Raw genomic sequence first — 14,136 nt, forward strand, 5'->3', positions numbered from 1 at the left:
ACTATGGAGCTCACGGCTTCAGCCAAGAGTCGTCGACAGGCGGCGACCGACAAAAATTGCACATACACTTGCAGGCGGCCCTCAGACGAGGCTGTTAAACATTTCATAATGCCTCGACACACATTTCGGCCGCTCCTTGGTTCGGCGGTCGTTAACGTTAATGACAACTTAAGTGCTCATGTATAATTTCTGTAAATTATTGCCTACCTATGCAACAAACTGGTAACAATGAAGTGGCCAAAACAAAAAGGTTTAAGGAGTTGGCCAACCAAAACTTTAATACTAAAGCTGATCACATGTATCCATAACAAATAGCTTAAGATTTATTTGTTGAAATTGGTCGATTTTAAATAAATTCTACCTTTTTTATAAATCAGAAAACTATTAAAATAATCTTATTTTAACTTGATTATTTATAAAAGCTAAAGTATCCAAAAATAAATAAGCAGAGTTTCAAAAATATTCAAAAATAACTTTAGCAATAAGAAGCCTGCCAGAACTACTTACATTAATTAAATACAAGAATCAGTGGTAGTAAATCGCTGACCTTCGTGACGGCAATGACAAAATAATAACATTCGCCATGCCATAACAAAGGCGACGACAAATCTAATTACAGAATAAGCCTTTTAAGGGCTTACAAGCCGAAAAACGTAAAGTTTTCATGTTGGCAGCAATAAAACTGTCGACTCAGACACTTTTCTGCCATCAACAAGATGTCGCCTAACCCATTGAAACTCCCAAAAACCGACACCCAAAAGATGTCGAGACCCGAATTCAATTAATGTAATTCAGTTGAACACGGAAACTAATTTGGCCACCTTTGGTTGCCTTCAAAATAAAATTGCGACTAATTAAGTAATGAAGAATCCTGAGTAAAGGGCTTACAAGTAAAAGTTTGCAAGATGTGTCGACTTCAACCCTTGCCAAAACTAGAAAGTAAATCATGTCCATCAACTTAAATATTAAAGTGTTCGTTGTATATATAAGTCAAGCAGTGTAAATGTACAAATCTCGAGGCATAAATCACAATTTCTTTGCCATTAAGACGAGACCGCAAAGATTTGCGGCTCCGCAGAGTTTGGTGATGGTATGGGAATCCGCCACTGTTTGGTGCCGAGCCCCAGCTGGGTCTGTGGCTTTTATTCCCGGGAATCGTCATTTAGCCAAGAAAAAAGTTATAAACTAAGGGCTTCCTCAACTTACCAGCTTAATGGCCTTAAAACTTGTCTAACAATTTAAGCATTCCGTTTCTTTACGGCTTTTTCATAAGTGTTTGTAAAATATAAAAAACTCTTGGTACTTTTTTTTAATGAAAAACTAACTAATTTATTTTATTGATTCTAAAAATCAAAGTCATTAAAAATATTTTAATTAAAGTCAACAGGACATTTCCTCGCCCAACTTAATTCCGTTTTCGATACTCTTCTTCAAGTTTGGCAGCATGCACTCGAGGGCCTGCTTCTCCTCATCGTCCATTTCGGGGAGTCCGATGTTCTCCTTGATGCCCTGGGGTCCCAGGATGAGCTGGGTGGCAAAGAACTTGGCCTCGGTGACATCCGAATCCACATAGGCACACTCCACAATGCACTCGTCCTTCGATCCCTTTATTCCCTTAATTAGCGACTCCACGAAGTGATAGGCGGCATAGGCCATCGATAGGGTGGCCGATCCGAGGCCATCCTTGGCCTTGACCACCTCTGTGCCCGCCTCCTGGATGCGACGGATCAGGGCCTGACGCTCCTCGTCGGAGCCCTTGTAAAGCGGTTGGCACTGCGACAGGATGGGCAGGATGGTGTGGCCGGTGTGGCCACCGATGACGGGCAAATCCACAGTCCTTGGGTCAACGTTAAGGATGTCACCGATAAAAGTCTTCGATCGCACCACATCGAGGGTCGTCACACCAAAGAGTCGGTTCGGATCATACGTTCCCTTCGCCTTGAGGATCGTGGCAACGATGGGTACTATCACATTGATGGGATTCGTGATGAAGGCGAGCAGGGCGCCGGGACAAACGGCACTGGCCGCATGGGCCACCTCGCAGGCCACGCTGGCATTCACGTCCACCAGATCCTCACGTCGCATTCCCGGCTTACGGGGCAATCCCGCCGGAATCACCACTATATCTGCCTTATCCATCGCCTTCTTGAGGCCACTCTTTCCCTCGAAGTTGCACACAGTGGCCGGGGTATTGATGTGCGACAGATCCGCCGCCACTCCGGCCGTGTTCCGAATGTCGTGTATCGAGAGCACCGAGATGTGCGGATTCTGCTTGAGGAGCAGGGTCAGCGGCTGACCAATGCCACCCACCGCACCCACGACGGCGACCTTGAGGCCTCGCATGCTGCCACCGCGTCCAAAATTAAAGGCCTCGAACGGCACTCTGGATACTTGGGTGCATAGTCGGAGGGCAAACATTCTCGGGCAGTCGATAAATATATTTCAACTGTTCAAATTTATAAAAGGCTTTACTTAATAATCAAAAATATAGCAAGGCGAGGTGAAATAAAAAGAATAGATAACGAGATTTTTAGTGAATATGTAGTGCTTTTAACATTTATATATGTAGAAAGTCCACTTAACCAGGTAAAGACGTAGTATTGAAAGAGTTTATAAAGTTTGGAAATTATAAATAAATTAAATTCAGGTTTTTGCCATAAAGTATGAATACATTAATATCTGGGGAAGTACATAAGAAATAATATATCTTTCACCTTGAAATTAATGGTCAATTAATGCAAATAATGTATTTCAGGTTACCTCTCAGTATTAAGCCACTTTTAAAGTATTATATTTAACATACACAATCAAAGAACGGTCAACTCTTATAGGTTGTTAGTACGAAAATGTAAGCCATTGTGTTTATTTCATTATTCTGTGAATAGTAGGCATTGAATTGAAAAGTCAAAAGTTGCAATTCTGCTTATCCAGTCGATTTCATTCTTAGCAAAATGTTTTTACTTGGAAGTCTAAAGTCACAGACAAAAATAGCACCATGGCGTGTTGTGATCCGCACTTTAAAGGTGTCCGTGGTGGGAGCTGGTGGAGGGATTGGCCAGCCGCTATCGCTCCTGATCCGCCGCAGTCCTGGAATCGATGAACTGGCGCTTCACGATCTGTCCGAAATGAAGGGCATCGCTGCGGATCTATCGCATGTCAGTCAGGAGGGAAAGGTGATCGGGTTTACGGGTGAAGTCGAACTTGAGCCGGCCTTGAGTGGAGCGGATGTGGTGGTTGTGGCCGCCGGAATGCCACGTCTTCCAGGAATGCTGCGGGATCAACTGATGGCCGCCAATGGCAGTGTGGCTGTCAAAGTGGCCACTGCCGTTAGTAACGCCTGTCCAGGAGCTCTATTGGCCTTCATCACCAATCCGATCAATATGATTGTCCCAACGGCAGCAGAGGTCCTTAAAGCCCACGGGGCGTATGATCCGCGACGTCTGTTTGGCATTACCACTTTGGATGTGGTGCGCTCGAAAAAGTTCATCGGCGATGCTATGAAGATATCTCCTGATAAAGTTAACATTCCCGTGATTGGTGGCCATGCCGGGATCACTATTCTACCGCTCATCTCGCAATGTCAGCCGGAGTTTAAAGGTGGCCGAGAAGATGTCCAGAAGATGACTCATCGCATCCAGGAGGCAGGAACAGAGGTGGTAAATGCCAAGGCTGGTAAGGGATCAGCCACTTTATCGATGGCTTTTGCGGGTGCGCATTTCGTGGACTCCTTGCTTCGTGGAATTGGTGGCCAGGAGGGCATCATCGAGTGCGCCTTTGTAGCCTCGGAGTTAACGGAGGCCCCCTTCATCGCCAGTCTCCTGGAATTGGGTAAATATGGAATCAAGCGATATTTACCCCTTCCTCCGATGAGTGTCAATGAAAAAGAGGCCTTCGAAAAGCTGCTTCCTGTTCTAAAACAGAATGCCAATGAAGGGATCGATTTTGCCAGGAAGTCGTTGATGGAGAAGGCTATTCCAGCGGCACTGCCATAATGTCACACAAATTTTACACTTTTATACCTATAAATAAATTAGGGGAAAGCGTTTAATTTTATTCTGTGTAAATGACTTATTTGAACTGAGATCAAATAAAATAAAACGTTTAGACACTAGAAATTACATAGATTAAAACATACTTATTCTAACATAAATCATCAATGATTTCTAAAACCGATTACAAATTAAATTCCACTTCAACAATAAAATTCGTATACGAATAAAGCTTTGATATTTTAATTAATTGTTTTATTAAGAAATAGTTTTGATTACATGGTGATTTTATTTATTTTCTCAAAGCAGCAAAGTAGAAAATTAAGAACAATTAAAATTCTTAATATTGAAGGAAGGATAACTTCACTTAAAAATGTGTAAGGTATTTTACTAAGGATTGTGGTTGTATTTAAAATCATTTGGTTTTATTTCTGTTTAAATGCCCGCAAATAAATTCCGGGCAAAATATTTCTGTGGGCCAGCGTATATCGTCTGGCAGTAAATTACATTTGCACTGAGACGCTCTCTGCTCGACCTGCTAACAAATTGCTTGGCCATCTTTGGCCCCCCTCGAAAACCCGACATCCTTCCTACGTGTGGCCCCCAAAAAGTAGGCAGCAATTTTCTTCACTTTATTTCACACTCGCCCCATAAAAACGAAAAACACATTGGGTGTGTCCATTTTATCTTGTTGTCCCCTCCCTTCGCAAAAAAAAGTGGGTGGCGCCAAACTTTCTTGCGACCCAGTTTCACTTTCACCCGGAGTTCACCTGGCCAAGTTTTAGTTGGAGCGTGTGTGTGAGTAATTCCACTATTGCGGCTGCATTTGTTGCTGCCACCCAGGCTGACAACAAGATAAATTAAGCCAAGGCATTTCAGACAACATGTTGGCCAGTGGGCCACCTACGAACAGAAACCAGAATGTGGATTTCGAAAAAACAAAACATGGGTCCAAGAAAAGGTGTCTCAGTTAAGTGGCTTTCCAAGTCATTACGCCAGGGAATTATATGTCTTTTAAAGAACCAATTTTACCATCCAATAAATAAAATATACCATTCAGCTTTTTTTAATTTTTAAGCAATAATTTTTTCCATAGTTACACCGTACTCTTTTTGCTTATTACGATTTTCTTTACGACCTCATAAATTTTCGTTTTCTGGCCTCTGGGCAATTTGTTGGTATTTTGTGGTCATATATTTCATATGCAACACTTTCCGTTTATGGGTTAACTAATTGCAGGAAAATTCTAAGCCACATCAGCAAACAATTTTCGGTCGAACTACTTTCCGCAAGTTTAGGAGCTGTTTTATTTCTGATTTGGCTACGCTACTGCTTTCTGTTTATTTGTACACAAACTTTTTGTGGGTCATGCCGAGTGTTTACCTGACCATCGCAAAACTTTATTTATTAGCGAAAGTCATTTGGACCCGAGCTTTCCACCGATGTTGATCTTTCCGGGCATATTAAAAAAGTTGCCAAGTAGCAAAATCAGAATACTGAAACTTGGTTTTTTATTGGTGAATTTCGGCGGGCTTTTAGTTTCATTTTTATTAAAAGCAGTAATCGATAAAAATAAGTTGCACTGTAGAATGCCAAAAAAGTGAAAAGTCTTTCCGAAATTTCTAATTAAAGGACGAATTTTGGTTCAAGAGTTTTCACTTCTTAAACATCTGCTCTTCCCGAAATGTTCGTATAAATCACATCCCTTTTTTGGACAAATACGGAACCAGAATACGAAACTTATCAAAACAAATAAATTCCTCCGGCTGAATGTGTTCATTTATCTTAATTTAGCAGTTTAGAATGCCAAGCGAGCGGGGGAGTGGAACAATAATTTTTCACACTATTTTCATAGATCCTTGTCAAAATAGGATAGCGCCTCGGGAAACCGGAAGTCCGAGCAGCTGGGTTAGTGCTGGCCCGGGGCGTTTAATTTCCATGAAACTGCACATAAATTTCCCAGTTGGCTGTAATTTCCAAGCCAACTCCGCAAACCTTTTTTGTGCGGGAGTAAACAAGGCAACCCAAAGTTGCAGCTTGGCATTCGCATTCGATGCGAATTTATGGCCATTTCCCTTTACCTTTGCCCAGCCGTAATTTTTTTTGTTGGTAATTTATTTTGAGTCTGGCCAAAACAAACACGTTAATTTCGCAAATTAGTAGCATGTGTTGTTCCCCTTACCGGGGCTTAATTAGTTTAAAAGGCCCGACTGCTGCCGATCGATAAGTCCAACAGTTGCGAGTTGTCTGAGTTGGTGGCCCATAACTTTGCTGTACTTTTGCACTTGTCAGGACGACGTCCAGGACGAAGGAGATGAATTGGAGCGGCTTCTGCCAAGAGCCGGACTCGATGTAGTGGCCCTTGGCTCGTGGATCTCCATAAATTCCTGGCCAAAAGGCGCTGGCTGCCAAAACTATTACTCACACTCCTTCGCCACCGGCGACGGACGGATAATTCAAATTGTCCATTACGCGCAGCTGCCGCTCGATTTGAGTCCTTTGGCAATTGGCCGCGTCGAGTCCTGCCAAGTTTTCCGCTTTTGTTTGTCTTCATAAATTTTACTTTCAAAGGATATTTCAACTGAATTTAAGTCTGTCCGTCCGCAACTTCACCCGGGGAATTCGGTGGCTAATTGCGAATCAACAGAACCTCGATTAAAAAGAAGCGCTATTGCCAATCAATAAAAACAATTGAAAACCAATCAGAGTTTAATTACCGCAACAAAACGCTGATGAGACGTCGACAGTAAACAGAAAATCCCGCACAAGGAGCGAAATCACCAAACCATAAATCAATAGCATATATCCTGGGGCCAACGAGTATGGAACATGGAGCATATGAGGCGCAACCAAGTAGACCGCAGAATAAAGGCAACAATAAAAACTGGCAATAGGACGGACTCGTAAAAGAGCGGGGGCCATGAGGATGCCCATAAACAAAGAAGTAAACAAGCGCCAAGTACAATAAGTAGAATACACATGCTCAAACATGCAGGCACAGCATATATGTCTGTACATAAAAATGTCTCTTTGGGTGGACTTCCGCCGGAAATGGAGTGCAGAACGAGCAGCACTTGTCTGCTGATATCAGCAGCGATAGACGAGCGCATAAAAGCCTGCTAACCAGCTCAAAGGCATCATCATTACGAGCTTGACACGAATATAAAATAAATAAATAAACAAATCATGTGGGAGCCGAGTGTAAGAGTAATATAAGCGAGTATTTCAATATTTAAAATGCCCTTGTTTAATTTGTGATTGGCTTATATACCCTGTGGATTTTCTAGGTTTTTTTTTTAATGTTATGACATAACGTTGAAAGTTTACAAAGGAAACCGAATAATAATTGGTAAAATCTAATATAAGTATAAGGTAAAAAAATCCTTATTATTTCTGTAATCAAAAAAGATTGTTGCTTTCGTACACATTTTTAAGTGATATTCACGCCGGTTCCGTGGCACCGCCAAATGTTTTGTAAGTCCCGCTTTTAAACATATTTAAAATATTGTTTTGTTTTTAATTATATATTATTTTAATGAAGTAATGAAAAAAGCTTACAAGCTTAAAAAAATTAACAAGATTATTTAACTTAGCTTTACTGTAAGAGTAGTGTGGATTCCTTAAGAAAGTACCCATATAAATGGGTTTTTATCAATTATTTGCTATACTAGCAGTTGGCTTTTCCCAAGGACTTATTTAAAATTGCTCAATTAGGTCCCGAACCAAAAATCCTCTTAATGTCCACCGAATGTCCACAAGTTTTTCCATTGACAAGTCAGTCATAGTCTATAAGAGGATGCAGTTGCACGACTATATGAAGTATATAGACCTAGCTTGCTGGCTTGGGTTTTCACCCCGCTTTCAATGGACAGGACGGCCCACAAATGGAAAACCCTACACGTTGGAAAAAAGGGCTTTATTTGTACTTGGAGTCAGTTGTGCAATCTATCAGCTTTTTGCACAGTTTTTCCATTGGTATCAAAACGGGCGGATGGCTGAGGAAACGACTGCTTTTGTGACACAAATTTCGGAAACGTGTGGTGCTCTTACGTTAACCTCTGTGGGATTCGCCCACATATACGCTCTCATAAGGAATCGCCATCTGATTGAATCGGTGTTCCAAGAACTACAGGAGATATATCCCAGAGCCAGGGATAGGCACTATCGTTGCCAGCACTACTTTGACTTGGCTATGCTTATAATGAAGATTGAGTTTGTGTTATTTATGGCCTTCTTGGTGTACTACAATAGTGCCCCAATTTTGCTGCTGCTTTGGGAATACCAACAGAGGCAGGAACTGAGTTTCACTTTGCAGGCTAACACTTGGTTTCCCTGGAAAGTTCACGGCTCAGCGATTGGGTTCGGTGTGGCTGTACTTATTATAATCCTGATTTCGACTGTGGACGTTGCATTCGCTATAGTAGCCGTACATTTGGTTTGCATATTCGTTTTCCAACTGAAACTGCACTTTGACGGCTTGGCTAGTCAATTATTGAACCTGGATTCCCGTCAGCCCGATGCAAATCAACAGTTGAGGAATCTGATCGCCTATCATTCGTGCATCCTTCAGATCACGGAACAAATTAATCACATCTTGAACCCCTTATTCATGACTAGCCTGGTTGGTTCTACAATTGCAATTTGTATGACCAGCGCGGCTATTTTGCTACTCGACTTGGCCTCTGCCTTCAAGTACATAAATAATCTGGCTGCATTTGTCCTCTACCACTTCGTCATCTGCTACTTGGGCACTGAAGTCACATCCGCAGTAAGTACTCTAATATCATCTACATATTTTTAACATAACCTTGCACCATACTAGATGGTAAATCAAACAGATGTCTGTTCTCATAGGACTATTAGAATTGGTTTCAAATTACCTTATTAGACCTCCAGGCGAAAAAAAGTCCTTATATTTCAAGGCAGTCTCAATTCACTCACAGTTCATAACAGAATGCAGTTGATTGACTATATGAAGTATATAGACCTCGCCTGTCGCATCGCATTTGTACCACGCTATCGATGGATTGGAGGGCCAAGAGATAGAGATAAACAAACAACAGTCAAACAAAGCTTTTTCCTGTTTGGAGTTGCTTTTATGGTCTACCAGAATTTCGGAGTAAATATGTATTGGTTCCTGTTTGGCAGAAATGAAAAGGATATGGATAAGTTCGTGACACAACTTTCGGAAACGTGCGGTTCACTTATGCTAGTCACTGCCGCATGCTCATTTGTATGGACACTCACAAGAAACCGATCCAATATCGAGGCGGTGTTCGCAGAGCTCCAAGCGCTGAGTTACAGACCAGAAGATAATCAGGATCGGTGCCAGCACTACCACGAGATGGCGATCTTTATAATGGAGATTATGTTTAAATTTTACATCATATTTTATGTGTATTACAATACAGCGCCACTTCTTTTGCTCATGTGGGAGAATCTGATGGATAAGGATATATCCTACAAAATGCAAGCCAATATGTGGTTTCCCTGGAAGATTCAGGGTTCAGCATTAGGTTTTGGCATCGGTGTTATTAGCCAAGCAATGGGCTCGATTGTGGGCGTTGGCTTCACCATAAAAGTTCTGTGTTTAAACTGCATATTTACTTGGCAAATTAAACTGCACTGTGACGCCTTATCATGTCAGCTACTGTCGCTCAACTCTAGCAGTCCAGAATCACATTGGAAATTAAGGTCTTTGATTGCCTATCATTGGCGTATCCTTGAGATTGGGGAGCAGTGTAATCGGATCTTGAACCCTATTTTCCTGACCAGCCAAATTTTCTCAGCTATTGCCATTTGTACGACGAGTGTGGCTGTTCTTCTGCTCGATCTGGCATCTGCCATCAAATATGTCAGTGGCCTTGTGGCATTCGTCCTCTACTACTTCTTCATTTGCTACATGGGCACCGAGGTTACTAGAGCGGTAAGTAATCTTTTTGAAATTTTTTTTGGCAAGGCGTTTGTGAGGTTGAGCCAATGGTTCCATACTGATATATTGATAGATAATGTCATAATGTCAATTTTTATATTCGATATTTCCTTGTTGGACACTTATTTAGATGCTGTCTGTTGCGACAAAAATAAAAATATTAAAAACATAGGTATTTTTTTTTAGCTAAAAACAAATGTTTTACCACCTCGCCCTAGGAATTGGCAACTACCTTCGAGTCAGATAAATTTTTTGAAATTGAGTTTTTGTCATTACCGTATTTGGTAAATTAAGGACAGCTGCCGTTTCCCAAGACCTCGAATACAGCTGATTTAAAATGATTCGATTAGAGCCGACTTGAATCGAAGCATTTTTGAGTCATTTGCAGTTTGGAACAGGATGCAGTTGCACGACTATATGAAGTACTTGGACCTAGCCTTCTGTATGGCCATGATCCCGCCTTTTCAATGGAATGGACGTCCAACAGAGAGAAACAAAAATGAAAAAGCCAGAAAAACTCTATTCGTAATTGGCCTTATATTACTAGCTTACTTGAATGTTGGCTTTCTTATATATTGGATTTTAAACGGAAGAAAAGCTTCAAATACGCAAGATTACGTGGCCGGAATATCGGAGATGGCAGGAAGTCTGATGCTTTCAACTGTTGCCACCTGCAATGCATTGGTCATCACGATAAATCGACCTCAATTCGAGGAGGTGCTTGCGAACTTGGAGGAAATACATCCAAAGTCAAGAGATAAGCACTATAGATGTCAGCATTACTGCAGGTTGGCCACAGGCATTATGAAATGTGAGGGTATATATTACACGATCTTTGTTATATATTTTAATATGGCACCCCTTGTGGGAATGCTGTTCGAATACTTGATGGATAAAGAGAACTTCAGTTACAGGCTGCAGTTAAACATCTGGTTTCCCTGGAATATCCAGGATTCGGTTTTAGTATACAGTTTAACTTACCTCAGCCTTTGTTACACTTCGTGCATAAGCGTGGCATTCACGATGATCACTCAGAATATAATATGCATATTTACCTTTCAATTTAAACTACATATTGATGGTCTAGCCGATCAGTTAATCACCCTAGATTCTCGCCATGCAGAAGCCCATCGGAAGTTGAGAAAGTTAATCGAATACCACTACGAAATATTGAAGCTCGGAGAGAAAATGAATAGGACATTGAACATTTCATTTTTAGTCAGTTTGGTATTTACCACAATTGCCATTTGCATGACAAGTGTGGCTGTACTGCACCTTGATTTGGGATCTGCCTTCCAGTTCGTCAATGGACTAATTGCTTTTATTTCCTACAACTTCATAATTTGCTACTTGGGCTCTGAAGTCACTGTTGCGGTAAGTAAGGGGATAGAATAGTTTGCTTTTGTAAAGTAGTGATATAGATAATTTTAACACTTAAGAGATACGTATCTTATTCCAATTTTTCGGTTGGGACATTACCGTCCCTTATAATTTGTCGTTTATTAATGGCAGTTGCCTGCTCACAAGAACTCTGACATAGCTAATAAAACCAGCGTAAAAGACACTCCTATTGGGCAATCAAGACATTCTCCGTGGGCACTCACAATATCATATGAATTTTTACATATCAATTTAAAGTGATTCTCTTCGCTATATCCAATCAACTACTTGAAGTTGATTCTCGTTATCAGAAGTTTCGAAGTCTAATTGCATAACACACTCGATGGTCTAGTCTCATTTATCGTTTACAATTTCGTCATCAGCTTCATAATAACTGAGGTGACTTAGCAGTTTTCTGTCGTTAATATAAAATAATAGTAATTTAGTATAGGGTGGGCTGAAAACATCCCACAGATCATAATAATAACTTCTTAATTTCGTTGGTTCTATTATTTGCAATAACCCATTCTTATAAACTGAATAATATAATTACTTTAGAAGTATGTGTCTTGGGAATTCAAAGGTGCCTAATTGGCATTTTAATATTCGGACAATTTTTTACCAAATTACCCAAGCTAAGTGATTTGTCCTTCAAAGAGCTGAAGCAGTTGCAAGTTCTCACAGTGGATATACAACCAACTTCGTTAACTCGCCTGAGAAAACAGCCGAGTAAGTTAGTACTAATTTATGATTTTATGAGATATCCGGACCTAGTCTGCCGAGTGGCCCAACTGCCCAGAATCGAGTGGAATGGCAGGAGATTGAGAGTCAATCGCAATTTGGTCAAACGCTTTATCTTCTGGTTTGGAGCTATAAATTTATTATATCACAATATTGGTGGAATCATGTACGGATATTTTGTCGATAGTAGTGCCATGGACCCGATCGATTATGTAGCAGACATGACAGAAAACAAGCAGTTGAGTTATCGTATCCAGAGCAATTCCTGGAATCCCTGGAAGATCGAGGGATCATTGCCTGGATTTTTTGCTGCGATTGTTTGTCAGGCTGGTTCGGCCCAAGCCAACATGTGTGTCATCATTTTTACCCAGTATCTAATAACCTTTTTCGTCGTTCAGCTGCAAATTCAATTTGATGGGTTGGCCAAGCGGATTGAAGCTATCGATGCCCGTGATCCAACTGCCAAGGATCGGTTGAACAGTGTGAATCAATCCTTTAACTTTACGTTCCTCATAATCCTCTTCGCGTCTATATCTTCCTTGTGTTTCCTAGGCTTTTCCATTATCGTGATGGACTTGGGCACGGCCCTAAAACAAACGATGGGACTTCTCATCTTTCTGTTGTACAATTTTTCCCTTAGTCAAGATGGTACGGACTTGATTTTTGTGGTAAGTTTTGAAAGGGCTTCAAGTTATTACCAAAACCTTTTGGGAAATATGAACAACAAAGTATTTCATCTTTTATCAGACATTTACTAATTTTACCTCTTTAAAATTTAACAAGGGACTTAAAGCTCACGTTCAGAGCTTCCTCCTTTGCATGGAAACTCAGAGGAATTTTTAATTGACATAATAATCCAATTAATGCAGTGCATGTTCCCAGGACATCATCGCTGGTAGGTTGATTGCCTAATTTTTGGGGAATGGTTTTCTGGAAAATTGTCAGCATAAAGTGGCCTTTAGAACGACGCAGTTCCAGGTGCTTATACTCTAAACAGACATAGACTGTCGATGGACCATGTTACCAAAAATGAATAGGCAAAGAGTCACCGAGAGTCAAGGAAACAAGGATGAATTACCATCACAGACTGATAAAATTGGCGGACAGTATTAATGGCATCTTTAACTTATTTTATATATTTTTTTTATAATTTTAACAACCTTGACTATATGCTTTATGGCCCATAATTTGACATTACTCAATACGATGACTGATTAAGTGGTTTAAAAAATTTAAACTCTAAGAAAGTATCAAAGTTACAATTGAAGAGTATAATAAATTTAAAAAATATATAAATCAATTATTATATATATATTAATATCATTGTCTTATTTCAGAGTGAAAAAGTGTTGTCAGCTGCCTTTTATAATAACTGGTATGAGGGTGATCTGGCTTATCGCAAAATGCTGCTCATCTTGATGATTCGAGCTTCAAAACCGTATGTGTGGAGAACATACAAGCTGGCACCTGTATCCATTGACACCTATGTGAATGTGAGTTTTTCTTAAATTTTCACCGATCGTTAATAAACAGTATTTAATTTATTTATCTTCTAATAGACATTAAAGCTTTCGTATCAAATGTTCACATGCGTGCGTTCTTTAAAGTGAAAGTAAAATGCGCAACGTCCTCGTACAAGAGTTCAGCTCTAAAAATATATTAATCAAAATATCAACCATAAAATGGATTAGAAAGTAGTTTGTTGAATCAGCTCTAAAAATATATTAATCAAAATATCAACCATATAATGGATTAGAAAGTAGTTTGTGGAATCAGCACGTTAATCCTGTTTTATTAGTAAATAAAATATATATCATCCAGCTTTAATTAACCAAAGCTTTTGTTTGGGAATATCTAGTTTTTATACCCTTGCAGAGGGTAATTTAATTTCAGTCAAAAGTTTGCAAGGCAGTGAAGGAGACATTTCCGACCCTATAAAGTATATATATGTGGGATCCGGTAGTTTTGGTGATGAGATCAGAGTTACCAGGAGCGGTCTCACCTACTAGTCTTTGTCTCCCTTCTTTTGAAATGTACTGAAAAGGAAGTAATCAACTGCAGAAAATAATGTCTGGCAACTCCTCGCTAAATCAA

General features: G+C 40.2%; 5 protein-coding genes across 5 annotated transcripts; 4 read left to right on the forward strand and 1 right to left on the reverse strand.

Moving 5' to 3' along the window:
* Positions 1 to 1,300: 1,300 nt before the first annotated feature.
* LOC108054040 (malate dehydrogenase 1, mitochondrial) lies at positions 1,301 to 2,481 on the reverse strand. The gene has a single exon (XM_017136788.2). The coding sequence runs from the start codon at positions 2,416 to 2,418 to the stop codon at positions 1,381 to 1,383; it is 1,038 nt and encodes a 345-aa protein (XP_016992277.1). The 5' UTR covers positions 2,419 to 2,481; the 3' UTR covers positions 1,301 to 1,380.
* A 423-nt stretch (positions 2,482 to 2,904) lies between these two features.
* On the forward strand, positions 2,905 to 4,071 carry LOC108054041 (malate dehydrogenase, mitochondrial). Its single transcript, XM_017136789.2, has one exon. The coding sequence runs from the start codon at positions 2,952 to 2,954 to the stop codon at positions 3,990 to 3,992; it is 1,041 nt and encodes a 346-aa protein (XP_016992278.2). The 5' UTR covers positions 2,905 to 2,951; the 3' UTR covers positions 3,993 to 4,071.
* A 3,909-nt stretch (positions 4,072 to 7,980) lies between these two features.
* LOC108054035 (putative odorant receptor 69a) lies at positions 7,981 to 8,852 on the forward strand. The gene is made up of 2 exons (XM_017136785.2): positions 7,981 to 8,757; positions 8,844 to 8,852. Exons 1-2 carry the CDS (start codon positions 7,981 to 7,983, stop codon positions 8,850 to 8,852), a joined length of 786 nt encoding a protein of 261 aa, XP_016992274.2.
* A 91-nt stretch (positions 8,853 to 8,943) lies between these two features.
* Positions 8,944 to 10,006, forward strand: LOC108054036 (putative odorant receptor 69a). Its single transcript, XM_044457712.1, has 2 exons — positions 8,944 to 9,915; positions 9,995 to 10,006. The coding sequence occupies exons 1-2, from the start codon at positions 8,944 to 8,946 to the stop codon at positions 10,004 to 10,006; spliced, it is 984 nt and encodes a 327-aa protein (XP_044313647.1).
* A 332-nt stretch (positions 10,007 to 10,338) lies between these two features.
* Positions 10,339 to 13,652, forward strand: LOC108054039. The gene is made up of 4 exons (XM_044457713.1): positions 10,339 to 11,295; positions 11,937 to 12,710; positions 13,380 to 13,535; positions 13,602 to 13,652. Exons 1-4 carry the CDS (start codon positions 10,339 to 10,341, stop codon positions 13,650 to 13,652), a joined length of 1,938 nt encoding a protein of 645 aa, XP_044313648.1.
* Positions 13,653 to 14,136: the final 484 nt, after the last annotated feature.

This window comes from Drosophila rhopaloa, unplaced genomic scaffold (assembly GCF_018152115.1).
Source record: "Drosophila rhopaloa isolate 14029-0021.01 unplaced genomic scaffold, ASM1815211v1 contig_163, whole genome shotgun sequence".
In the NCBI taxonomy this organism is placed as follows: Eukaryota; Metazoa; Arthropoda; class Insecta; order Diptera; family Drosophilidae; genus Drosophila; species Drosophila rhopaloa.

What these genes read in the sequence shown, in the direction of transcription:
- LOC108054039 (XM_044457713.1), top strand. Translation starts at nt 10,339, where the DNA reads ATGAAGTACTTGGACCTAGCCTTCTGTATGGCCATGATCCCGCCTTTT. An exon ending in GCTCTGAAGTCACTGTTGCG is followed by an intron (nt 11,296 to 11,936) that starts GTAAGTAAGGGG and finishes AAATTACCCAAG; the next exon opens with CTAAGTGATTTGTCCTTCAA. An exon ending in CCATTGACACCTATGTGAAT is followed by an intron (nt 13,536 to 13,601) that starts GTGAGTTTTTCT and finishes ATCTTCTAATAG; the next exon opens with ACATTAAAGCTTTCGTATCA.
- LOC108054035 (XM_017136785.2), top strand. Translation starts at nt 7,981, where the DNA reads ATGGCTGAGGAAACGACTGCTTTTGTGACACAAATTTCGGAAACGTGT.
- LOC108054041 (XM_017136789.2), top strand. Translation starts at nt 2,952, where the DNA reads ATGTTTTTACTTGGAAGTCTAAAGTCACAGACAAAAATAGCACCATGG.
- LOC108054040 (XM_017136788.2), bottom strand. Translation starts at nt 2,418, where the DNA reads ATGTTTGCCCTCCGACTATGCACCCAAGTATCCAGAGTGCCGTTCGAG.
- LOC108054036 (XM_044457712.1), top strand. Translation starts at nt 8,944, where the DNA reads ATGCAGTTGATTGACTATATGAAGTATATAGACCTCGCCTGTCGCATC.